This window comes from Fringilla coelebs, assembly GCF_963513975.1.
Source record: "Fringilla coelebs genome assembly, chromosome: 3".
In the NCBI taxonomy this organism is placed as follows: domain Eukaryota; kingdom Metazoa; phylum Chordata; class Aves; order Passeriformes; family Fringillidae; genus Fringilla; species Fringilla coelebs.
Window position 1 is genome coordinate 100,187,004 of NC_140030.1, and position 26,842 is coordinate 100,213,845.

Here is a 26,842-nt window from a genome sequence, read left to right on the forward strand (position 1 = left end):
GGGGGACAATCATCCCAAGGAAGTTCATCACAGTGACTCTTCTCACATGGTCTGGAGCTGATAAACTCTTGAACCTTTCTTCAAAAGATAACCCTGATCATTTAGGGATCCAATAAAGCTTTCAAAATCAGATACCTGGGAAAATAAAGACAAAAATATCAAATTGAAGAATGGCATCTTACCTGGTGGAAAGCAACATAAACCATTTGAAAGAATGTAGTGAAATGAAGTGGGCTAAGAATAAGTCAGTTTCCTTAGCAAACTCTTCACCTACCAGGAGGTCTCACACCATCAGTCCCCCTGTTTTCTGCTTTAGGTACACACTGTTTTTACTGCAGTGTTACACAGAAGCGGCAGTCTCTCCTTTATGACATGAAGAAAGGGTGCAGCTACATATGTATAAATTCCAGTTCTGAAACAGAAGTATCTACCACAGAAATGCATAATTTCTACAATTCTCCCTGATTTCCAGGTATAGAACTTTGAATGGGTAAAAATATTCTATATATGAAGGGAGAATAAGAGTTAATTAAATTAACTTCAATAAGTAGTTGATGGAGCAAAAAGTACAGTTAGCTATCAATAGTTCTGTTTGCTGAAGCCCCCACAAGAACAGACTGCAAATTAATTACAGGGCAGAATACATTTGTGGCCATGTGTCCTAGATGATGGTCCTTTCAACATGCAACTTCAGGATGTCTGAAGCAAGAATGAAAAAAATGAAAGGCATATTTAATCCAGAGGAGTTGATGTGTTGTGTTACATTTTATTTAAATGGTATGCTCTGTCTCACCCCTTGAAAATGTATGGTATATTCCCAAGCCTGTGATGCTCCCCTGCAACATCACGTATGTGTAATCCCATTGGCCCAAGTCTTATTCTGCAACCACTTTTAGTCTCCCTGTTAAGCTGTGCAAGGGAGAGGAGAAGCTCTTGGCCCCTTTTCTCCCAAGGCTCTCCCTCCCTCCCCCTTCCCCCCTTCTCAGAAACCCTGCTGCTCCCGGGGGTGGCACCCCCAATAAACCCTCATCTAATTAGCACTCTCAGAAGCCGTGTGGAGTCTCCCTGCCTGCCTGCTGCTACCAGCCAACATACAGCTTAGGGGGCCCCCGGGGACTCCCCAGGGACCACAAAGGAACAGCAAGAAATGGCATCCCTGGGCGGGCAAAAATATTCTATATATGAAGGGAGAATTAGAGTTAATTAAATTAACTTCAATAAGTAGTTGATGGAGCAAAATTACAGTTAGCAAAAATACAGTTAGTATACAAATAGTCCTGTTTGGCTGAAGCCCCCACAAGTACAGAATGCAAATCAATTACAGGGCAGAATGCGTTTGTGGCCCTGTGTCCTAGATGACGTTCCTTTCAACATGCAACTTCAGGGTGTCTGAAGCAGGAATGAAAACCTGAAAGGCATATTTAATCCAGAGGAGGTGATGCAGAAACATCATCGCACTGCTGAAATAGAACATGGACACCACAAGTCTAAACTTGGGAACAAAAATAGGTGTGTCCTCTGGGGAGGCAGAAGGAGTGCAGCACTGAAACCACCATTGCCTTTCACAGCTCAAACCAGGATCTTCCTCAGAACCAGCCTCATCAGTCAAATCATCCCTTACCAGTGCAAGGAGCTGCTGTTGCAAACAGCTGTGGGGTCAGTGGAGCTCACAGAGACACCTCAGGAGCTCTGCTCAGCCCAACAGCAGCACATTGGTTATCTCTGCCGCTGCAAAGAGGCTCACCAGAGGCTCACCAGAGGCGCCTTAGCCCCCCTCCCTTTGGCAGCAGTAGCTGAGGGTGGCCTGGCAGCGTGTGGCTGCTGGAGGGGGAGCTCACCCGCAGCTGCAGCTCGCTGGCGATGCGGCGCAGCTGCTGCAGGTCGAAGAGGTTGTTGTAGGTTCTCTGTGCCACGCTGCTCAGGGCAGACACGAATCTCTTGGCCTGCGAGCGATTGCTCATCCCAGACCCGTGCTGGGAGCGCTCAAAGTCCAGCTTCCCAAACTCATCCGAGTAGGTGCCCAGCATGCTACAAACAAAAAGAGATCAAACTCTCAGCAGGACATACAAACATAGGTGGATTTGATTCCATAAATGTGACTGCTTGAGAGAACTTTCAGAAGCTATGTAGAAAACCACCCCCTATCAGGTCACTCTTTAGGAACTTAGACTAAGCATTCATCCAAATCACTTTTGAACTTTAGTTGTTCCCCTGCACCAAAGAGTACTCATGGGGAGAAAAAACCCTTCAGCAGAGCCTCACATGTGCATTACCGTGCCCAGACGCCCAGAACCACTGTGACCACACAACTCACAAGCCTAAGCAATTGTATTTGACTTAGGGCTGCGGGCAGCTTTTAAGGAGCAGCTAGCAAATCCAAATAGTAGTATCATGGGTCTAAGCTTGATAAAGTGATTTCTTCATTGTGTTTGAATACGTAAAGAAAAGAAGTTTCAAATGAATAGCACTGTGATGCTTTATTTATTTTTAAAGCAGTGTTTTCCATTACCTGTATTTCATTATCTCTATTACATCCTCAGCATCTTCCTTGGTAGACTTCTCTCTTAATTCCAGCCTTGATCGTGCCTTAAAACAGAAAAAAATATCCCACAAAAGTTTAATATATATCATAACTGATGTGAAAAAGGGCTACAATCACTCTACAAGGGCTACAAATACAAATTTTAGGAGCAGAGATAGAACCTAAGCCTACAGGATTAGAGGAAGATTTTCCTATTTTTTGTTAGTGTGTCAATGTGTCCTCTTGCATATTTGCACTTTTAGACTGCCATTTGGAGTTTATTTGCTTTTTAGCAGTGTAGCCTTGTGAAGCAGCAGATCACAGATAGTGCTGTTTAGGCAGTGTTAGGGAAAACAGAAGCAGTCTAAGTTCAAGGTGGGCAGCAGTTGTTCCTGCCTGCACCTGCTTTTTCTCCTTTTGAGGAATGTGATAGATTTTCTTTCCGTCTCCTCGAGGGTGTTTTGCTTTATAAGAAGTTTTAAGGAACAGCAGCTCTTAAGTACTTCTAAGCCTGATGCATTCTCACTTTCTTTTTTTTTTTTAACAAAACATAAAAAGCATAGGGGTGAATAAGCTGTAAAAAATGATAGGACTTGGGTAGTATCCCAGAAATAATCTCTTTGCTTTCAATCCCTTAAGCATTCCAGCTTGCATTTACCTCTGTCAGTCGAATCAGGGACTCCAGCTGCCTCGTGGTGATGGGGGTGCTGTCTGCTCCTTGGTTCTGTTTCCGGAGCTCAAGGTAGAATTCCTGGAGGACTTGTGCTGCCTCTGGAGATAAGCTTGGGTGCACGTACTGCCGAGCGTATCCCACGTACTTCCTCAGCAGCTGATGGGGAATGGCATCAAAGTTTTCCCCAGCTGAAATCTAGCACCATTATAAAGAGTTAGATTTCTGTCAGAATTCTATACAATAAAAATTTTCATATCAAATGATCATCTTTATGCTTTATCTGGTGAAGTCGCCACTATAAGAGCTTTGGTGCTTTGTCTATGTATGTATATGTGTACTTCAAGTCCCTATGCTATGCTCAGACATGTAAACACACACTTGGCCATTCCAGAAAAAGCAGCCAAGGGTTCTTATCTGCAATGATAGGGAGTGCCAAATAGAATTTGTTATAAAGTTAAATCCCTTCTCAAAAAGAGAAAATCCCAATTCCCACAGCTCCAGAGAAGACTAAACCATCACTGCTGACATCCTGTTTCCAAAAGTGCATGGGTTTACCTCCGGTAGGAGTATTTCTCCCAAGACCTGGCATTTGACAATATCAGTTTTTAAAACCATCACTGAAGTCTAATGAGAAACCTGTTTCCTCTCCTATACTTCCCAAATCCATGGAGTTGAAGATGCCCAAGGATTTGCTTCCACGTTTCTTTATTTGGATTCAACACTCCATCACAGATCATATTGCACCAAATTATTACGCCCAGCCCACTTCTGTATCTCCTTATTGAAACCCAACACAGCAATTTTGCTTTAGAGCATCTCACGCAGCAGCCCCAGGACAAGTCCCACCTTCAGCCTCTCGAGCAGGGGTCGATCTGAGGTGGCCTGGAGGACAGAATGCTCCTGGGAGCTGGCCCGTGTCACCAGGGCGCTGCTGCAGGCGGCGCGCCGGCCGGCCCGCATGGCCATCACGTGCTCGGACAGCAGGTGGTCATGGTCCTCGTTTGGTGTGTCCAGCAGGATGAAAACCAGATCAAACCTTGACAGCAGAGCACTCCCCATTCTGGAGGAAAGACAAGGAACTTGGAGTAGTGGAAAAATTATAGCAACTCTGTTCCACTTCAAACACAGGTAAAACATCCTGTCCTGCTCATTCAGAATAAAGTACAACAGCAATTTCTCTCTCAAAAGCCACTAAAAATTATTAAAGTTTGTGTTCACACTCCAAAATTCTAGAAAGCAATTGTACACAAGCTACAAGAGTGCCAGAAGCATTTACTCCTGAATGTGAATTATAAAAGCAGCATTTCAAAAAGGGCTCACTTTAGGTTCTCAGACACTGTCTTGGCTTTGTTATAATGTCCTCCAACGGGGTTTGCTGCAGCCACAATGGATGTCCGAGCTGGCAGACTGCAAACAATGCCAGCCTTGGCCAGGCTGATGCTCTGCTGTTCCATGGCTTCCAACAAAGCCTGGTGCTGGTTTCCCATCTTATCAAATTCATCTATTCCACAAATTCCTGGAAGCAATTAAAACAGGACAAAGACTTATCAGACAACACATTAACTGAAGGACAAGCCTGTCCTACAATCTAGTGCTACATCAGAAATCCAACTTAGAGCCCTAGGGACTGCAGGAGACATTGGAAAATCTCCCTTTCAGCCAGCTTTGTTTTCATTCCATGGAAATGCAACCAAACCACTACGAACTCAGCCTGACTTGGGGATGCAGCATTCCGGTGATTCATTAAGATGACAAAACAAGCTTTTTAAAAACATATCTCATAAGTGAGTCCTTTTTCAAAATCAGTAAGAGTCCAGCAGCTGACATCAAGTCAGATCCCTGAACAAAAAAAAAAAATCCCAGTTCTTTGACACAGTAAGTCTGGTATATGAACTGGAGAACTGAAGCTTCCCTACACTCTAGGAAAGCAGGAGTTGCCCCCAGAGAAGCCCCTGGAGAAGCTCTGAACTTCCCATGGTGTGGAAGCCCAGTATCATACTTCAAACAGGCACTTTTAGTCCACAGTTAAGCGAGCACTTTGGCTTAGCTGAGACTCAGCAGCACACACTCTTCTGCCCCTTACAAATGGCTATGCAGAACCTGTGGCATTCCATGGATTACCTTGATCTCCAAGCACTAAGGCACCAGCTTCCAAGGCAAAATCTCCAGAAGTGCCATCTCTGGAGAGGGTAACAGTCAGGCCAGAGCTGGTGGAAGTATTACCACAAACATAAACACCTCGAGGAGCGATGTTACACACGGCCTAGAAGAGAAACAAATACTTTTTCCTTCCTCAAAGTGAAGAATTTCATAAGCCTCATTCTAGAGAAACAATTCAAAGTAAACCCAAATTTGTTTCTTTCCACTGATTATGGCCCAACAGTGAAGTTCTAACCCCTTGCAACTCCAAGACACATACTTCTGCAAAGCAACAGGAGTAACTTTTCTTGGATGGTATACTTTTTTTTAAGTAACAATGAAAAAAAACAAATCAGTTACTCTATGCTGGAAAGTCCTTATTCAACAAAAGAATAATTTAAAAATTTTCTTTGTTAAGATGCTTGCATACAAATCCATCACTTTGGCTAAGTGCAAATCATATCCTAGTGCAACAGGTCCACATTAGAAGGACTTTTTAAAGAAGGTCTAGGTGAATTCTGTCCCTCTTGCACTTCACAGTAACCATGGAAAAAGACATGGAATTTAAAAATCATTCAGTTTAAGGAAAAAAAAATCTGGTACTAATTGTCATAGTCATGCAGAAATACCTACTGAGATCAAAACCCAAATACAGCATTGGGTCCCTTTCCCAAAAAGATCTGTGCTAGCAACATGGAAATAGGGTAAGGAATGGAAGTAAATCTCACAGGAGGAGAGTCACAGGGTATCTGAAGTTGCATTTGTTCAAAGATTAATTACTTCATTTCACAATGGACCAGTTAAATGAAGACAGAAGGAGTGAACCTCTTCACTGGGGAAAAGCATTGATGACAAGAACTGTGTAAGGGCAGGACAGCAGGCCTGTAAGCCTGTCCTTGAAAGCCCATGGGCATGACCAGGGACATCTGCTTTGGTGTTTTAACAGGCTCCCTGGATGGCAGGAGAGCCCTTTGGAAACTCTCTTATACTTGAGGCATCCCACATGAAAAGATAGCTCCAGCCAGGCTCAGTCAACCCTTTGGTCTCAGCACAGTTATCCTACCATGGCTGCAAGTCAAGATAACAAGAAAACAGAGGAAAGCAGAAAATAGTAATAAAGGAAACCATACTTGCAACATTTGACTTTTTCCTAATCCTGGATCTCCAACAACCAGAACATGTGGATCTCCTCGCACTGGGATTCTGTTCTTGTCATCCACAAACTTCTGACATCCTCCAAACAAGGCCAGGGCCAACCCTGCCTTCACAACCTGTTGTGGTAGAGGCCAACACTGGTAAGCATTCCATTGTGGTCACCAGCACTGACAGCTCCCTAGAACTGCCTGCAATAACCTTTCCTTCTGGATCTCTGAACTTAAGTGTGTAAGGCTGCCACTCCCCTGACACCAAAAGAGACTGTGAGCCACAGTCATCTGTAAAAACAGTCCCTGCCCCCTCCCCCTGTCCCATATAAGCTTTGTGAATCCTTTAGGAGTTGAATGGGGCATAAACATTTCAAACTGGAATTACAAGTAGAGTTTTTAGATTACTTACCTCATGGCCATAGATTGCAGGACAAAGAGAGCTGAAAAGCAAAGCACAAGGTAACATAAGTGGAAGATAAATCATGTTTTACTATAAACAATCGCTTGTCCTCTCTCTCATCACAGAGCACCTTCATAAACAATAAAACTTTTTGGGTAGCTGTTGCTGAATTTTCAACAGACATCAGCTGCATCAAATATCTTGAAATTTTTCGACAACCAGAGATGACTGAAACAAGAAAAGCTATCAACTTGAGTCCCCACAAAGACAAAGGAGAACCAGCTTCCCAGTGGTATCTGCGCCTGTTCTTGTCCTAATCAAGTAACTGCCTGTAACGCTCCTTTTAAAGTGCTGGGTTTGTGTTCTTCGACTCCACTGGGAGGGCCTGAGGGACATCCCAGGTAGAAGAGTACTTTTCAGCCTGAACTGAAGGTCTTTCACACCCTCTGATCAGTTCTTGCACCTCTTTCCTCTACTGTAGAAAACTGGAGGACAAAATGGTACTTGTAAGTTGAATTTACACGGTGAGGATCAAAATTAACTAATTGTTTTTCTACCCAGAGCTTTCTGTCTAAGGTTAAATAAGAACACAGGTAACTTCTTGAATCTCTAACCACTCCCAAAGTCCCAACATTCTCACTGCACTACCTCCCTCCCAAGTCCCTTGCTCACTGCAGTTTCTTAGATCTCTGTGGTTTCTATTGCATAATGCTCAGACATTTCACAGCTTTAGGATGAGCTGTCACATTTGTCTGAAGGTGTCACACTGATACATGTCTAACCCTAGACCCAGCCTAGGTCTGATACAACTTACTTCACAATGAGTCTGAACAGATTTTCCTCAGCTTGAATTTCTTGGATAGCATAGAGGTCTTTAAGGGAAAACTCCATGAATGATCTCTGAAAGGTCTCATCATCAAAATTCTTCAGTTTTTGTCCTTTACTGTTGCTGACAGAATTTGCCTCAATATACAATAAGAACATACACTTGTCGTTCTTGTTTTTAGAAGCTCCTGTTAGAAAAATTGAGAAAGGATGATGGAGCATTTTTTCTGTCAATAAGCACTCATATGATCTACAAATGGCATAGAGTAAGTCAGAATATGCACATGTACATATTTAAGTACTGAGCATCTGCACTTTGTAAAATTGATGCAAAATAAGTTTCTAGCTACATTTGTTCTTTTAAGTTGCCTCCACTTATGTACACAATAAATATTTTCCTGAAATTGAGGATACATGTCTAGAGAGACTTTTGTCCCAGAATAAATAAAATTTTCCAGGGATTTTAAATCATTACATTATTGTTGTCAAAGCAAAGTTGAATATAAAATGTTTCTACTCAATATTTTGGGGGAAAAAAATGGATGGTGTAGAAGCATTAAACATGTAGCATAGTAATTATTCAGTAATTATCAATTAATAATTAATAATTTTCTATATAGATTGATTACTGAGCAGAGCCTGAAGTCTCAGAGTAAAACAGTCTTGCAGTTATCTGCATTCTTTCAGAGCAGTGCACAGCATATTTCTTCACTTGGGGAAAGAAAAGGAAAAAAAAGAGTTGAAAAATTTCTCTAGGGAGACTAAATTAAGATAACTCTCCTTCACAACAGTGTGACAGTTCTCTTAATGTCTGAAGGAGATACTGAAGAGAAAATGTTAAGCAAATAACGCCCTAAAATAACTCTTCATTGTAAAAGTTTGGTAACTTCCAAAGAAATTTACACTTTATGGACTTATGGTACCGAGAGCCCCAACTAAGGGGAGAAACTGTTGTTGTTCTTGTGTAAGCACTACCAAAAACCCCACCGTAGGAAAAAGGAGTTTTCAGATGCTGCACTTCACCTTCCTCAGTGCTTGCCACCTTCACTATGCCTGTGACTGTGACCATGTCCCCTGGGACACAGCTGTCCACGAGATCCTGCACCAGCTCACACTCGATAGTGCGCGGGATCCGTCCTGCTTCCCGCTGGTCGTCTGACATGAGCTCCTGCACCCTGCAACACACGAGGGGAGCTGCACACCCTGCAGCACTGCCAGGGCAGCTGCAGCACACAACACCTGCAGCTCTGGCCATCTTCCTCAGGTCACGCTTCACTAAATGGGTATAAACCATGCACAAAGCCCAGAAATGCAGTAACTGTGAACTCCAAGTTGAAATTCAGATTTTCTACCGCTGATGAGCACGTTCATGTAGAAATAAGTACAGTACATAAAGTAAAAGGGACTCATAAAAAAAAACAACATAAGAGCTCAGACATTATAGCCCCCATGAATTCTTAATAGTTATTCCCACCCTGGAAAAGTCCAAGGAATTTCTCAGACTATAACAAGAAGAGCAGTTGACTCTCTGGTTGTGAGAGTTCCAGCTCCGGCTCTGCACCTGGAGCTCTGAGATTCCCTGGAAGCCAAGCCAAGCTTTACCGAAGAAGTTGTGATGAACAGCGCCCTCTGGAGCTGTTAGGAGCAGCACGAGACTTTACAGGAATACCACTTCGAACTAAGATTTTTAACCCTCCAGTTTACTTCCCGTTCATTCAGGCCAAGTGGCACAGCTGACCAATGTAACCTAACAGGGTTTTTCTAGCTGAATTACAGCTCGTCAAAGGGAATAATGAAATCATAGATGCAAGATGCAATTAGAAATTATTGAGAAATGCAGCACAGAGCACAAGAGCTGGGTAAGGGCAGAAGGAATTTCCAGGAAACTGTTACAGGGTAGGTTACAAAGTATACCAGCACTTGGATAAAACAACTGCTTTGTGATACAAATGTTGGAGAGTGCTTGCTGCAAAAGAGTAAGATTTTTAAAGTCACACTGTAACACAGTTTGAGCCAGCCTGTCACATCACATTTTTGTGCTTACTTGACAGACTGCCAGTCCACTGTGGTGGTGAGAGGAGAGCTCCTGTCAGCTGTGAAGGACCGGCCCCGGCACTCAGGAACAAGGCACTGCAACAACAGGAATTCTGACTCACTCCCAGGCTTTTTGAAAGTCCTAGGGTGAAATCATCTTATTTGATTAAAAAAAAAAAAACAAAAAAACAAAACATAAAAAAAAAACCCCAACAACAACAACAAAAAAAAATAAACAACAAAAAAACCGCCAAACAAAAACAAACAAAACAACCCAAAACTGCAAAGCAATAAAATTCAGCATCATTCCAGAAAAAAAGACAATTAAATTAGGGCTACAAATTAGAATGTACATAATTAATGAGGATTTATGAAGCACAGACACCTGAACTCTGACTCACAGCTGTTAGAGCAAACACAGCAGAATTGTGTGATCTCCTCAGTGAACTGGTTTGAGAATAACCAGGCATTGTCCTATGTCTAATGACTTCTTAAATCCAGATAATAAAAAGTTAAATTAAAATAGAAAGTTCTAAACAAAAAAACAAACAATGTTAGCATAAAAGACCACCACAGCAAGGTGGGTCTTTTTAAACACAACTGGTGAAATGGAAATTAAAAAGAGATAACATTTTTTCCAGGTTTCAGGGAATTTCTACATATTTTTTGTCACATATCCCATTCCAACAGAATACATTTTCAACAAGTAACAAGGGTCTGAAGTAAGAAAAGTTGCAAGGTATATTTAATTATTTTTCAACATGTCAGTATTTTGACCTAGCGTTAAAGACTTTTTTTTCCCCTAGTTTTTTAACACCTGTGGTGCTGCTTTTTGTGAAAACAACAAAAAGCACGAAGTTCAATGGTTTTGGCTTACCTTGGTGGGAAGGGTGTACTTCCCATCAGGGAGAGGAACACCCTGCACATCCCCACAGGCAGCACAGACGAAGGCCAGGTTGGTGCACAGGGGTTTGATGTTGCTGACTCTCACCACGGTGCCACGCAGGGCGATGTACTTGCCATAGCAGTTGGCCCTCACGTTTTTCAGCTGGGTTAGAGGCTCATAGTTGTATACCCTGCATTAGCACACAGAAAGAAAAGAAAAAAATTACCCCCAAACCCATCCAAATACAAACAGACAAAAAATCCTGCTCCCAATTAAAAAGGGTAAAATCCAGAAAAAACCACTCAGAAGTACTTTTTTGGCAGATCCATGGTACAGCCTTTGATTCTTGCTCTAGAAAGCAGCAGAATATTCAATATTCTCACATGAATCAATCTCAACAGCCTCAAACAGTACAGTTTGTTTACCCAGTGACACCTCTGGCCTAGCAATACATTATTTTTAGATCATCCATAACTGTCTCTTTCCATAGTTTCATATAAAGCCTGGAATTTAGACTTGTGACACAGAAGGACCAAAGTTTGATTATGGCTCTGCCACCACCAGCAGGGAATTAAAAACAATGATAAAAAAGAAAATAAGTTTTAAAACGTAATTTGAACTCCAGTAAAGCTTACACACCCAGTTCTCTCAGACCCTTGAAGTGTGACATGCCATTACTTCTGATAAAGAAATAAAGTTCTAAGGATTTGTTCCATTAAAAACTTCTCCAGAAATTTAAATAATTCTGCTTTTAATCAATACAATTCTATTTATAGTATAGTTGTTCTGCTTGTAAGCCACTTCTCTACTTACAAGCTTTTCTAGTTCAAGCTGTTTGTTCAGCTTATAAGGAGGTTTCATTTCACTTTTTTCTTCACAAGGACCTGAGGTCACAGTGAAGAGAGAAATAAGAATGTAGAGTATTCTCCTGGAAAAAGCTTCACAGAGCCCAGTTTTCCCTTAAACACGTAAGCCATGCATGGACACTGGCAAGGAATAGCCAGGAAGCAAACAGCTCTTCCTTGGGAAAGAAGAAGTGCCCAGCCCCCCTCACCTGGCATGGATGAGAGGCACGTTTATGACAGGTTCCCCCTGCAGGGGCAATCCCTCCTGCACCTGCAGCTCTGCCGCGTGCCTCTCCAGGTCCTTGGTGAGCACCTGCGTGGAACAGGAGGGGAACACAGATACCCACAGGAATCAGAACTCCCAACAGGGAGAGACACAGCTGTTAGAACTACATTTAGTTTAAGTCAACTGCTCCAATGATGAATAAGAAAAATGCACCAAGATCAAAGCAACTTCAAAATGTGATTTTGTGGGTCATACAGGAAGAGGAGAGATTGAAGGATTTGAGTTTTAAACAAACAGTAATTTGCCCTAAGAAAGAAAAACGCAGAGATGTGGGGTTTATAACATAATTGCCTCTAAGTGTCACTGATTCTTTTTTGTTGTGAGGGTTCTGCTTCCATGTATCAGAACCTGGTGTTTACCTGATGAATTGCCAGACCCATACACTGCAGTATTTTCTGAGGCATGTCCCTTAGTTCAGCAGATATATTTGGTATTGATTTAGTCAGCTCTCTGTCCTGGATTAGCTCCTTATAATCCACGAGAATGCTTCCTTTTCTTTCTATTTCATCCTAGGAAACACCATAAATGACAAAATACACTTCAAATTAGAAGCAAAACACCCAAATTATGTCCTAAATGTTTCAGGTCTCTGATGGAGATAAGTTTTGATGGGAAAAAACACTGAAAATCTGTAGTGTTCTTGTATCAACAACAGGTTGTTGGGGTGGGATACATTTGGCTTTGTTTTTTACCTTGTCATAAAGCTCAATGCGCTGCATGAAGAACTTTTCAAAGGCTTGAGTCTTCTGGACAAAAGGAGACTTGTCATTGTAAACTAATTAGAAACACACCATGTTAGCGGCAGAAATAATTCTTTCCACTTCACAAAATACATAAACAGGTAATTTTTCTTCCATTGTTTTTCTGCACTGCAAAACTAAGGCAGATGATAGATCTCCACAGGATCCCAGTAATGATCACAAAAGTTACAGTATATGACAAGAGTGAAGTCTTTATTGTATTTATGTTTTTATAGATGAAATTTTCGTTGTTTTTTATTGAACTTATAACTCTACTAACACTACACGTAGTGAATTCTAGAAAATAGGTTTAAAAATACCTTCAGAGAAATAAAGTTTCCAGCCCTTATAGGGAATAAACTGGTCCATCGTTGACTGGACTAAGCGAGATTTTGCTGGGGGAAGAAAAAAAATAAATAATGTGGATTGAAAGAATATGGAGAGTGAAGTTTTGCAAGTTTTATTCTCAGCGATTCTTTTGACCACGGGAGACAAACAGCTGTATTGCCTAGCACAGCGCGTTAGAAGAAAAGCATTATGGCTTCAGAAAGCAGAAGCACAGGGGCTGGCTCACCAGGTTCGGGCATCCTTTTGGGCTCTCCCTTCTGTCCTCTGCCTCGCCATCCTCCTCCTCGCCATCCTCCTCGCCATCCCTGGAAGCCTCTGCCCCGGGCGCATCCCCTGCCCCTGAGCTCCCTGTTCATCTCCCGCTGCCGGCGCCACTCCGGGGACGCGACAGCAAACCGAGCTGAGGAAACAGATTTTACCGGAAGACACTTAATCGAAACCAGTGCTGTTTCCCAGAGGGGACCCCGCGGGAGGCAGGCCGTTTCTCCCCCAGCACAGAGCAGGGAAGGCCCGGGGAGCCCCGAGGCCGGGCCGGCGCTCGCTGCCCTCAGACGCGGCTCCCGCCTCCCGCGCTGCCGCACTGCGCAGGCGCGTCCGCCGCGGCCCCGCCCGCGCGGCTTCGGCGCCTGCGCGGGGGCCCGGCGTGAGCGGCGGCGGCGGCGGCCATGGAGAGCGGCCCGAGCGCGCGCATCCGTGAGGGCGATTGCGCCGTGCTCAAGCGGGACGAGGTCTTCAAGGCGGTGTCGGTGCTGCGCCGCAGGTGAGCGCCGCGCCGGCGGCTCCCTTGCCGTCGGTGCTCCTCGGTGCCTCGGCCGCGGTTTACGCCTTCCGCCCCCGCCACCCTCGGTGCGGCTGTGGCGGGCCCCGCCGGAGGGAAGGGGGTCCCGGTGCCGGTCGCTGTCCCGGTCCCGCCGCGCCAGGCAGGAATAGCGGCCCCACGAGGCTCGTGTGACAGGCGGCGGGAAAGGTTTTAATGTTGTCTCGGTCCCTATGGCAAAAAAAAAACCCCTTTAAGCCCAGAAGATCTCCTGGCCGCATTGCTGGTACGACTTTGGAAGAGATTTCAGAGGGTTTGGCGGTGCCGGGGACAGACCGGTGCCGGTGGAAGCGGAGCGGAGCTGCCCGCCGCGGCGCGCAGTTTCCGTGAAGCGCTAATGAGGATTGTTAATTGGCCTGAGCGGGCTCGGCCGCGTTGCTGTGCAGGAGGATGCCGGCGCTCCGCTGCGGCTAGCTGCTGCTTTGGAGGGGGTGCCTGGAAAGGGCTCCCGTTTCTTTCTCCCGGGCCAGCTGGCATAGCAGGATAGCGCCTGCAGCCCAGCCGGGAGTGCTGCCATCGCCGGGCACGGCCTGGACTCTCCCCGGGCGTAAGTCAGTGTTGGGTAATGTGGCCAGGTGTCTGATTCAGTGGGATGGAGATCTAAAGGTGCTATGCTTGAACGGGACTGGTTTGAAAATGGTGTCGTTCGGTATTAGTGATGAGTATAATTTGCATAATTATGGCTCATATTGGCAAGTTTTGACTTGAATGTGGGTGTGGCACAGATCCTGATACCTGTTTCATTTGCCAAGATTGGTATTTCCAGGGATAGCAAGGCAGCATTTGTTGGTCAGCCAGAAAGCTGAAGACTTTGTGAATCCCAATTTTAGTGAAGGAAGATAAAACGCATCCCTGCCTTGGTGCAATCAAAATGAAAATGGTGGTAAATTTATTTTTTTTTTAATGAAACATTTCCAGGATTCCTGTCTGTTTTCTTCATAGTCTTTTGGCAAAGGTTATTTCAGAGGAGCTTTGCAAAATACAGGACCATGCTCATCTTTTTGCTTCTACTCTGCATGACCCAGCTTGGATTGAATATATTTCTGACTTTCTAAAAAAGGATGCTGACAAGTGCCATAGCTTGATTTTATCTGTCATTTGAAAAATCTTTTCAACTGGCGGGAAAAAAAAAGTTCTTCCTATATGGTCTATTTAAGTTCTTTGTTCTTTTCCTGACCAGTTTCAGTTTAATGTGGGTTTTGTGGTCAATTTCACTGTGTGCTTGTCCTGGTTTTATTTGGGGATATAGATGAAAATGTCATATACAAAGCTATAGTTCAGGCTCAAGTATATAGGGTTTCAGATACAATAAAAATAATGCTTTAAGTATTACTCACTTTTCTGTTATTTCAGAAAAATAATTTTTGAGAAGCAGTGGTTCTACCTGGATAATGCCATTGGACATATTTATGGAACTACGTTTGAAGTAACCAGTGGTGGAAACCTCCAGCCAAAGCAAGAGGTGGAAGAAACTACCACAGGTATTCCAGAGGATTGATAGTTGGAAAAACTATTTTAAGTTAATTTGTTTCCTTGATAATACGAAAGAAATTGGGAAAGCTTTCTATTAATCATTTGTTAACTACATGCTGCTTATATTCTTTTTGTCATAAAAGTGCATGGTTTTGTCTTGATCAGCGATTTCACTAGTCCTGTAACAAATAATCTTTTTCATGTGGGAGAAAATTTGAACCTTAGTCTGGGTGATTTTATTTACATTCAGTTTTACCTCACATATTACATTTCCCTGCTTAGGCTGTACTTTAGAAGGCCATGAAAAAATGTGTGTTTAACCACGAGAAATCTGCTTTCTGTGACACTAAAATCATGTGTTTCTCCCACTTATTTGGAGCTAGATTTTACAAATCTGTATCCTTTTCCTTTAGAAACAAAGGAAGCAGGGACAGATAATCGTAACATAGTTGACGATGGGAAGTCTCAAAAACTGACTCATGATGACATAAAGGCTTTGAAGGACAAGGGTATTAAAGGACAGGTAAAAATAAGGTTTTGGTGTCATTTCTGTGCTACCTTGGTGGTTATATTTTAGTTTCTGAAAAAGGTTATTCTTTTTATCTGTGCATAGATTTCAGTGCTTTTTCTTTGTTCATCTGGTCAAGTCTTTTTTTTTTTTTTTGGTTTTACAAAAATGCTAAAGCTGTTTTCAGAGAACACTTTATGTAAGGTTGGCAACTTTGTCAGAGGAGAGTAAAGAATAAATTTTTGTGGCATCAGAAATCATAACAGATAAAAAAGCTCACATAATCACCATTTAGTTTTGCTTGTGTATAAGGTTTAAACGACTATTTCTGTATTACAGGGGTATTAAAATTGTGCAATAATTAAACTGTCAATGGTGTAGGAAAATATTTTGGCCAAGCAATGAATTTTTATCAAAAGACACTGTGTAAGAAATGTACTAGCAGTGTGCCTGTGTGCAGTGCCTGCCACACAGGGGTGATGCTGGTGCTTTATCTGTACCTGGAAAACTCAGAGTGTTCCCAAGAGATCAGTTCTGTTCTGTTAGAAAAGGGGTTGGTATTTAAGCCTGCACCTTTCATAAAGGTCTTTAAACTGTCTTAAATTGTTACTAAGGCATTGCAGCCGGTTGTGTTCTGCAGATGCTGTCAGGCACAATCCTCTTTGGTCTTTGGTTTACCCTTTCTAATAAAACCAGGAAATTGCTCATGCTTACCTCAAGTTCATCTCCTGTTTGCATCTTGCTTTTTGGAGCAGTTTTTCTGCTTTTGCCTGCTGGGTCCAAGGAGTTTGGAATGGTTCCCCTGTTTCCATGGTTGTGCTGCTGGTTGTGTTATCTCTTGGAGAAGAATGTGCTAATCAGGCTGACAGCTTTGATGGTTTTTGTTTTCACTATCCATGGCAGAAGATCCCTCTGACTTTCCTGTGTGTCCTCAGCAAGCCTGTGCCATGCATCTCCTGTGCTTTTATTAACTCTTGCTTTCTGGACTGTAACTGAATATTCATTTTAAGCTACATTAGCAGCAATAGATATTATTCCTCCCTAAATGTCTGTTAAAATCTGAATTCCTGTTTGTGAACAGTGTGTCTTGGTGAGGCAGGACACTTCCCTGTTTCCTCACTGTAAATTTTACTGGAACACAAAAAAAAACCAAACCCTACTAAACAACATAACCCAAGCACTGAATTTATTTTTTTCCTAGAATAAATCAAAAAAGAAAGAGATGCTGTTTTGAATCATTAATCATACATGTTAAGTGTTTGAAGGAATAATGGCCTGAAAAGCACAATAGGAAGTGAGGAATACTTGCACCACGCTGTTATTTGAGCAGGTTTTTAAAGCACAAGGGGAGTTGCAGTGTCCAAATTGAAAATACTCCTTTTCGCATTTGTCCCCTCCATGCTTAATAGAACCCATAATTTTAGCAGTTAAACTACTTGGATCACAGAACCCAAAACAGCAGCATTTTTGTTCTTGTGTTGCTGGCATGGAGATAAACCCCATAAAGGCGAGGAGAGTCCTGTTGGATTGGTTTGGTTTTGCTGGAGGTCCTAATGATCCCTCCAGCTGGAATCTGAAAGCACAAGAAAGTTGGGTTGGCAAAGGGTGGAGATGAGAACAGGGACACCAAGAAACCAAAACTGGAATTCTGGGAAGACCTGGGAACTAGAGAAGGAAAAAAAAAATCAGGAGGAGTATTGCAGGAAGTAATAAATGCCAAGGAGTTGGACATTGTGCAAGGAGTTGGTACAGTAGTGGAGCAAAATTTGTGAGACTGAAAAAATTATTGAAGTGAGGGAGATATCTGGTGATTAACCAGAGCAGAGGGGAGGAGCTACATGGAACAGGGAAAAAAGGTACCCTCAGACATGCTGGAATCAGAGAGACCCAAAGAGGGAGCTGGATTTAATGAAATATTACTGAATATTCCAGGATGAACATTTTCATTTCTACGATTTTTAAGCAAAACTATGTGATTAAATTCCTACACATAGTCAGTGTAATGCCTCACTGGTCTTGTTGGTTAACAAAGATTGGCTTTGCCATTAGTGTCAGGAGAAGTTCATGGTATACATGCCTCTATTGGAAGAAAATATTTTCAGTGCTTGCTTAAAAAAATACTGTCTATGAAATGAATGAGAAATAAATGCTAGCTGTAACAAAAATGAATTGTCTCTTCCAAGGAAATAGTTCAGCAGTTAATAGAGAACAGTACAACATTCAGAGACAAAACAGAATTTGCTCAAGATAAATACATAAAGAAGAAGAAAAAAAAGTAAGTGAATTTTAAAATGTGAAAAATACTTGGTAATTCCCTAAATTGTTGAGATTAAAATAAGACCATTACTATGTATTTTTACAGATATGAGGCTGTTATTACAATTGTGAAACCATCCACTCGCATCCTTTCAACCATGTATTATGCAAGGGAACCTGGAAAAATTAAGTGAGTTTTCATTTGGTTTCTTTTTTCAAATGACAACAGAAAGATCCTTTAATACTTTTTAAATACCTGCACTATACCAAAGTATACAATACTCACCTTTCTTCTCTTTCCCTTGAGCGTGAAGATTGTGATTTAATGAAAGATAATGTGAAAATGAAAATTAATTAATATGGCAGCAAACAGGAGAAATTCAGTTTCAGAAAAATATTTCTTTTACATGCAGCACCAGAATTCACCATTTCCCTATCAACACCACTTTGCTAATTGCCCACACAGACAAAAGTTCTTTGATTTTCTAAGGTACCTCTTACCTGCTTTGGTTCTGGCTCAGTAACAACATAACCAGCCACACACCACAGGCAAGAATTGTTGGCTTGTCAGGGTTGCAAAATCCTCAAATCTCCGGAGCTTAACAGCCTGTGGGTAACATTGGGGTTGGAGTCAGATGGGGCCATGACTCCAGGGATCTGGCCCCGTTTGATTTTCACTCACCTCACCTAAGAGATACATTGTTACAGACAGTAACAGTGCACTGATGCATTTTTTAAGGAAGTAATAGTAGATCTAAGATGCTGGGATTTAAAATCTTCAAATACATGTTATTTAAGGTTTCTGAAACCTTCTTCCTTCTCCTTCCAACATCTCTCACTTGGCTGCTTTTTACTATTGAAGATTAGTTGTAATTTCTGTAGCTGTCACTGAGTCTCTTCAGTGCATGTGCTGGGTTTTGATCCTGGGTTACAGGTGATGCTGGCTCCTGCAAAACAGGTGAAAACCACAAGGGATTCATTACTGGATCAGGAAATGCATCCATACCACTTGTTCTTTACAAAGCTGACATGCCAGAGAAAAAACAAACAAAAGATTGAAAAAATATTTTCTCTGACTGGCACAGAACAAGATGTCCACTTTGCTATGGGCACCCTACTGCACATCCTGCTTTTGGTTTTCCTGGCTGATTTTTTGTGCTCCAATTCTAGTTCTTCATTATCAGATGTGTAATTATGAGTTTCTGTGTGGTGACTCTGAGGGTCACTGATGATTTTCCCAAATCTACCTGTAACCCAGCTGGCTCCTGGGCTAGTAGGCAGTATCTGTAAGCAAACTGGTGTTTATTAAGTCCCTCTTGTCTTCCAGCCACCTGAGATATGACACCCTGGCTCAGATGCTGACTTTGGGAAACATCCACGCTGGCAACAAGATGATTGTGATGGAAACGTGTGCAGGCCTGGTGCTGGGGGCTGTGATGGAGAGAATGGGGGGTAAGCTACACCAAGGGGGATGCAAATACACACCTGTGGGGCAGTGCTGAAAGCAGCACTCCAAAATGCTTCCTCAGCTTTTGAAAACTGGTTTTACCACCACCAGGATTCAAGGAAAAACTTGTTTTTCCACTGGAGAAAGTTTTTGCATCAGTTGGATTTTTTTTCAGTACTTAAAAAAAACATTAAAAAATGAGAATTAGATTTGATATAATTGTTTATATAATTATTTTTTATTAAATTTATAGCCTTGTAGGTAGATTTGGTTTAGTTCCTCTCTTAGCATTTTGACATTGAGTTCAGAAAAAGCTGTGAAGAGCTTGTATGGAGATTGTTCCCAGACACCTGGAAGTCCAGGAAAATGAATGGCAGAAAACGGGAATAGTGCCACTGGAATTCTGACAGCACTGGAAATGTTGCAGTTCCTCTTGTTCACTGCACCAGATTTAGTGTGTGTTTTGAAAGTATGTGACAGTTCCTTCAGCATATTCTAGGAGAAGTTTGACTCCTGATTTGTCAATTTGAAACTCAGTTATCAGTTCCATTATTCTAAGACACTAGGGAGAGGTGACAGTTATATTCCAGAAGCCTGGAAGGGCAGGAGGTGATGTGATGTGCACACAGATGGGCTGTCTATTGTCTGGGAAGCACACAGGCAGTGCTACTGCAGGTTGGATTTTTGGCCTTCTTGAAGGGCTGCTTCTTGAAGTAAATAAGATACAATCTCAGTTAACTATTGAGTGTGTTTAACATCTCACAGCTCTTACTTTGAGGCCTGGATATTAAAGAAATTCTTTGCCTAATAAAGTTCTTTACATTAACTTTTGGGTTTTATCCAAGCAACTCCATAAATAAGGAACAGAAACTGTACAATTCTGCTTTTTAATTATTTATTAAATTAGCTTTTTCTAGCAATTTGTCACTGCTTATGTGAGCTATAGCTCATATATTAGAAGAAAGAAGCTAATGTTAGCTTCTGAGCTAATCCTAAGTACATGTTTAATACACAAATATTCCATGAGTTACCTTGTCCTTCTGTGTTTCAGTACCTGTTGTCCTTTCAATAAAGGTTTCCTACCTTGAGGCATATTTCCACAGCTTGTTAAATTTGATGGTTTGATTAAGAGAGGCAGTTTACTTCCTTTTTTTTTAAATGGACCCTTCATTTAAGCATTTTAGAAAGAATTTTAGATTTTTAAGAATTCTGGCTTTCCAATGCGTTTTGATTCTTTCCTTCCCACAGGCTATGGATCCATCATTCAGATGTACCCAGGAGGGGGACCTGTTAGAGCTGCCACCAGTTGTTTTGGATTTCCCAAACCTTTTTTTGATAATCTTCATGAATTTCCTCTCAGCAAAGTGCAGAGTCTCCTGTCTGGGACATTCAGTACAGAGACTCTGCCTGCAGACCCTGAGGAGAATGCACTGGTGGAAGAGGAAAGCAATGGATTGAGTGAGGAGAAACAGACTTCCCTGCAGGAAGCAGAGGAGGAACCTGCTACCGAAGCACCTATGGAGATCAGTCCAACAGAAGAGCAAGACACAATGGACATTAGTGCTGAAGATGTAGAGTTTAAAGAGAACAAAGAAAAAGAAAATAAAGAAAATGTAAGAATATTTATTGTGGCTGTTCAGGTTTCACAACATCTGTGGACATAAAATTCTGCTATCTGATTCAGCCCTGCTGAAATGCAGCTTAGTCAGGTGTCTAAGTGGAACTCTAGAAGTTGTCTTTTCTCTTACGTTAAAACTCAAAAACTGAAAATGCAGTCCAGGCAATAATGATTTGATACATAATTACCAGTTAAAGTGCCAACTGTTTGTTTTGTTGTTCAAAGGTCCGGGAAAAGCAAATAAAGCAGTGGGAGAGAAGGAAAAAGCTGAAAGAAGCTGCTGCTTTGCTGAGAGAGAAGAATGCAGATGGGTGAGTCTGCTTAGAGCTGTCAGTTTGGGAATGGTGTTCCCAATTTTGTGCTCCCACTGAAACATCCCAGACCATGGGAGCCATGGGATGGAGCAGAGAACTGGGGGCACAAAAGGCACTGGTTGAGATTTTTCTTTCATTTAAATTGATTGAAATGATCTAAAAGTTAACTAAATACAAGCAAATATTAAAAATGAAAAAAAAAAATCTATCCCAAGAAAACAGAACCTAGGTAGAATCTAATTCAAAATTACTCCCAAAAAAATAACAGGATTCTAATTAGCAAAGTAGAATCTGAAATTTTAAGTTCATTAAAATGGAACTGAATTTGTTGTTCTGTTTTTTTTTTTTTTTTTTTGGTTAGATGTTTTTAGAAACTAATTTCCTTTATACAAAGGAAGAAAAAAAAACCACCAAAGTTTATTTTACCTGTTTTACCCAGGATCAGTTATTCCTGAGGAACAATTTAGCAGAAAGATTTAATATCATAAATTAAAAACAAATGCTATCAATATATTCCTAGAAATTAAGCTCCAAAATAGTGTAAGAGCATTTGATGGGTGTGACTTTTTCACCATGATCTTAGCAAATGCTGAAGTGCTTCAAGTTAACCAGGTAACATTAATTCATTTAATTTAATAACATATTAATTTGTTTTCTTCCAAAGAATATTGGTTCACTGGAAATGAAGCTGTTCTGCTTGGATAAATTTTACTGCATATTTACTGGTTATTTTCAAATGCTTGTATATAATTTTTGGGGTTTATTACTATGAAATGTTTTAACTCATGCTCACTGATACACCTCATGTAGGATATTTAAGTGGCAGAATTTATAAACATGCAGAACCAGGTAATTCTGTGTTCTCTGAAGCAGTAAAGTGCCCAAGGAGGTTTGTAAAAAGCTCTGCATGTCTGTCTGGCAGTGCCTGTGACCATGGAGCGCCCTGAATAGTGGCAGTGTCTGGGTCTGGTTTCACTGCTGTTTGCTGCACCATCACTGTAATTAATATCTGTGCATGATCTGGCAAAGGCAAAATTAATATTTGACTTCACTTGCCATTTCCTTCTGTGTAAAATAACACAGTTGTTGATTGAGTTCAAGGAGGCCTGTTTAGTATTTGTCTCTTGTTTATTTGTTTTCAATCACTTTTATCCTCCTTTTGTCCTCTGTAATGCATGAAAGCTGTAACAAATGACATTCCTGAAGGGATGAGTGATTCCTGGCTTTAGGAAGGCTCCAGCAGGATAGGGGTAAACAGAATTTATGGTGCCTGAGAGCACTGTCCCAGAGGGCTGATCCCCTTTCTTCAGTCATATGCCTTTTATAGGCACTGCTCCTTGAGAAAACTTGGAATGGAATGAGGAAATGCTTCAAATTAAAGACTAGAAACAGACAGGGAAAACAAGGCTTCAGGGATTTTTTTGCAGGAGAGAAACAAGGAAAGGATAGGGGAAATGGTGCTTATCATTGGAGGTGGGGAGAAGGACTGGCACTTACTGGCAGAGTAAAGAAAAGCTGTTCATTAGGTGAAGGTGGGTACCAACTTTAGGTACCTGAATTCAACAGTATTTATTACTGAATGTAGAATATACCATTCCAGATAAATTTCTACCTTCTGAGCTGTTGTGTGGTAAAACATTGTCCTGGATCGTTGGTTCAATTCCTTTGGTGAGAGTTGAGGTCTGATGTTAGGCCACTGAGGGGAAAAAGGAAGATGTTCATTGGGTATTTGGCATTCTTTTAAAGAAGACTTTAGAGATAGACTGTTCCATTTTCCTGACACTATGGAAGCAGAAATGTGTTCCTAGGCACGCCATGTGTTCAGAATTAGACCATCTCCTTCCCTCTGCCCCTTCCTGTTCCCCCCTCACGCACTGCATCCATTTTGTGCCTGGCCAGGCTCCCTGCAGCCAGGCTCCCTGCTGGCAGCAATCTGTGCTGCCATATGAAAGAGCAGCATTTGATTTTGCCCAGTCTCTCAGCCCTCACTTCCCTTCCTGGAGTCTGGCAGAGCCCCTGGCAGTGCCAGTGCAGCATTCCAAGGCACAGGATGAGTCTTTCCTTTATGGCCTGCTTGGTTCATGATGGAGAACAATTCCTTTGGGGTTTGCATTAGAAGTAAATGGTCTGCAAGGCCATGGCTGGCAAACAACCAAAGTGGGAACAATTGGAAAAGAATTATCTCACCTCCTTATCTCTGTAGTATTTACAAAATTTAACATCATTTACATCATGCTAAAAATTTTTACCTCCCTTTTGCCAGGCAAGTTTAACTCTGCTCCAGTGCTGCACATTCCCCTGGAGAACAAATATTAATTGATGGGCCATCTCAGTAGTCACTGTACACTGTGAAGGAGTTTAATTAGCCCCTTCTTTCTGCACAAGCACCACTTAATAGCTAATTAACTAATTATCAACCATTTCTCGAAGTGTAGTTCAGAAGTGACTTTTTTGGATTAAAACTGGAGATAGTGGTAGAGAATCTCAACCACCTGTAGATCCAAGTTATTGTGTGATGTTAAAATGAAGATGGAGAATAAAATATGAAGCCTTTAGGTTGTCAAGGACATAGTTTCTTTTTAAAAGGTTTTTAGTCATGCCTTTTAAGGATTTGTTCTCTCTTTAAATATTCTCTTTATATAAAACTATTAAATGAGGACTACTCAGTCTGAAGAGTCATGACTGAGGTTACATTCTAAGCAACATTTGGCAGTCACAAAACTTAAATTGTATTTGGAAAATGGTCTTGGGAAGAGCAAGCAACATGAAATTTCTTAGACTGTAAGAATTATTGTGGACACAGCTGAAGTGAGTGCTCCTGCAATGCTTTTAATATTCTGCACTTTGGGGAGCAATGCTTCAGCCTCTTAATTACACCAGAAGGAAGTAATGATTTGTTTTTACATTTGGGGACTTGTCAGAGCAATGAAAACATGCTGATGAGACACTTCTAAGCTGTAATTGATTGCTGTGCTAAGGAGGAGGAAATGTTACTAGGTGAGTAGGTTTCAGAAGCAGAAAACTAATGTGCATGAAACTTTTTTTGCAGCCTAATTGTAGCCAGCAAGTTTCATCCCACACCCTTGTTACTTTCTTTATTGGAATTTGTTGCTCCTTCGAGGCCTTTTGTTGTCTACTGCCAATATAAAGAGGTAAATCAGGATGTTACTTCAGCTGTTACAGTTCAAGCTTGGTGCCATTCTGCTGTGTAACTTCCTCTTCGGTTTTTTAAGCCATTATTGGAATGTTACACCAAGCTGAGAGAAAGAGGTGGAGTCATCAACCTGAAACTGTCCGAAACCTGGCTACGGAACTACCAGGTAAGGATGGCAGCAGGGGGCTACCAAAGCCATGGGAATTCTGGGGAGCAAAATGTTCCCTGAAACAAGGGGTGAGGTTGGACTGACTGAAACCCATGTGTGAGCTCAGGCATTTGCTCTGCCCTAGAGTAGTGGCTGTTCTGAAGAGCTTTAATGCTTCACTGTCACCATTTCCAATGGAAAGACTTTGCTTTCTTGCATTTTATTAAACATTTCCTGAAATATTTGTAGGAGAGTGACAGGGTTAATAATTCCTAGATGTCCACACAAAGTGGGCCTGACCAGGGGTCCTGTGTGCATGTTCAGTGAGAACAGCCCTGCAGTGTCCTGGACACAGGTAAAACCTCTGAGACCTGCAGTTACAGCTGGGGCAAGGAGGAGGCACAGCTGGAGGGACAGTCCTTACACAAAGGTGCAGTGTGGCTGAAAGGGATGGCTCAGTGCTGTGGCTGCAGAAGGGTGACAGGGACAGAACTGGAAATCACAGAATCCCTCCAGGCTGGTTTGTGCAGCAGCTGTGGTTCCTTGCAGAGCACCTCACTTCTGAGCACATCATGGCACTTTCATGGGCCTCAAGCCTTGGCTTTATAATATATATTTAGAATTATTGGTATAGATATTTATTGTATCTTTTTTGCTGGCAAGGCCATGAAGAAGTAACCAGTGAGGCAGCAGCTTGTATTATTATGGATTTCTACTACTGCATTCTCCTCTGCAGCTACTTCAAAGATAAATACACTTCCCAAATGGCTGTTTGTTATTGTGGTTGGGAAAAAATTACATCCTATCCTGTAAGCTGAAATTACTCAACATGATGTGCACACACAGAGTGGATTTTTACAGGTGCTGGTTGTGGGGTGTGTTTTGGTTGTGTTTTGTTGTTGTTTGTTTGTTTGTTTTAAAGGTTTTACCAGATCGCAGCCATCCCAAGCTGACCATGAGTGGAGGTGGAGGGTACCTCCTGTCTGGCATCACTGTTGTCTTGGAGAAGGGCAAATCTGATTCCAGTAACTCAGAAGCACTAAAGATGGAAGAGCCATCATCTAAAAGATGCAAACTTCAAGACCTTCCTTGTTAACATTTGGAGAATGACTCATGGTTTAGATCTCAGGAGTTTAGTGAAACAACAAGTCCTTTCTGTGCTGTTGGCAGCACAGGGCTGTGCCTGTTGTGCATCTGTCAGAGGAAACAGCAGAACTGCAGGAGAGGGAGGACTCACCTGCTCCTTAGCAGTTCACATCATCTGAATGTCTAGGAAAACCCTTGGGAGCAAACATCCCACTGAGCCCATAGGAACGTCAAGAGGGAGAGAAGATCAAGAGCAGACAAAGCCTCAGTGCAGCAAATCTGTTTGTTTGTTGCCAGATCTGATTATGAGATAGGCTTTTAAAAGCCTGAGTTGGAATCAACACATCCATTCTCCCAGAAAGGCAGCAGAGGATTCCCCTCAGGATTCTACATGGTGATCTGCTCCCACTTGGAACACAGAACTCAGCTCTGTTCAATGATTTAAGAAAATAGAATGAACAGCAAAAATCATAACATTTTTTTTTCTAAAGGAACAATAAAAAGAGAAATCTAATAGTATAGATGACCCCGTGCTTACAGCATGGCTCCACATTTTCCTGAAATAAATACAGAGGAGAAAGTGCATGTTCTTAAATTAAAATGCTAAATATTTAAACAATGTCACTATTAATATTGTCTGTCACTTTCCAAGACATTTTCTGAGAGTTGCTGTATGTTTTTAAGATATGACTATTTTGAAAACTGCTGTATGTATATTTATTTATTCTACTGTTAGATCTTTCAGATGTTGGGCTTTTTTATTAATTTTTTTAACTTTGCATTTGCCATTTCAATTAAACTACAGGGTGTTTTCCCCTAAAGAGATTTATCTTTTTTCTTACTTTTCCCTCTTTTTGGAAATAAAAAGGTCCAGCACAGGCTTTAGGAGGATAATACTCTGCTGGCTGCACCCCATTACACCCCAGTGGGAGCTTGTAGAGCCAGGAGGGCTTGGCCTCCATTCTGGACCTCCCTCATCAGTGTCTGCACTGACTGGACAGAACCTGGAGCTTTGGGATCTAGTGCTGAGACGTGATAAAGCTGTAAAATTCAGTATTTTGAGGAGAGTAATGCTCTTTTAGGGCAGCCTTAGCTGAAAACAGGGGTTGTCTTTCATGGAAAGAAGCAGTTTAAGGTTCCTCTTGGGAGAACAGGTATACTACATCTTCAGGTTTTATC

The 26,842-nt window shown here is 41.8% G+C and overlaps 2 protein-coding genes across 2 annotated transcripts; one reads left to right on the top strand and one right to left on the bottom strand.

The window, feature by feature from the left end:
• Positions 1-42: 42 nt before the first annotated feature.
• MCM8 (minichromosome maintenance 8 homologous recombination repair factor) lies at positions 43-13,198 on the bottom strand (the record flags this gene model as incomplete). Its single annotated transcript, XM_084202233.1, has 18 exons — positions 43-135; positions 1,839-2,028; positions 2,510-2,586; positions 3,180-3,389; positions 4,041-4,254; positions 4,515-4,710; positions 5,316-5,457; positions 6,464-6,604; positions 6,888-6,918; positions 7,693-7,891; positions 8,727-8,878; positions 9,748-9,833; positions 10,615-10,813; positions 11,678-11,781; positions 12,114-12,263; positions 12,447-12,529; positions 12,815-12,889; positions 13,069-13,198. 18 exons carry the CDS (start codon positions 13,196-13,198, stop codon positions 43-45), a joined length of 2,472 nt encoding a protein of 823 aa, XP_084058359.1.
• A 284-nt stretch (positions 13,199-13,482) lies between these two features.
• TRMT6 (tRNA methyltransferase 6 non-catalytic subunit) lies at positions 13,483-26,633 on the top strand. Its single transcript, XM_084201960.1, has 11 exons — positions 13,483-13,602; positions 15,013-15,140; positions 15,546-15,655; positions 17,824-17,915; positions 18,003-18,086; positions 19,224-19,348; positions 20,592-20,956; positions 21,187-21,272; positions 24,325-24,427; positions 24,509-24,595; positions 25,500-26,633. Exons 1-11 carry the CDS (start codon positions 13,508-13,510, stop codon positions 25,671-25,673), a joined length of 1,449 nt encoding a protein of 482 aa, XP_084058086.1. The 5' UTR covers positions 13,483-13,507; the 3' UTR covers positions 25,674-26,633.
• The last annotated feature ends 209 nt before the right edge of the window (positions 26,634-26,842 follow it).

What these genes read in the sequence shown, in the direction of transcription:
- TRMT6 (XM_084201960.1), top strand. Translation starts at nt 13,508, where the DNA reads ATGGAGAGCGGCCCGAGCGCGCGCATCCGTGAGGGCGATTGCGCCGTG. An exon ending in ATAAAGAAGAAGAAAAAAAA is followed by an intron (nt 17,916 to 18,002) that starts GTAAGTGAATTT and finishes GTATTTTTACAG; the next exon opens with ATATGAGGCTGTTATTACAA. An exon ending in TGTGATGGAGAGAATGGGGG is followed by an intron (nt 19,349 to 20,591) that starts GTAAGCTACACC and finishes TCCTTCCCACAG; the next exon opens with GCTATGGATCCATCATTCAG.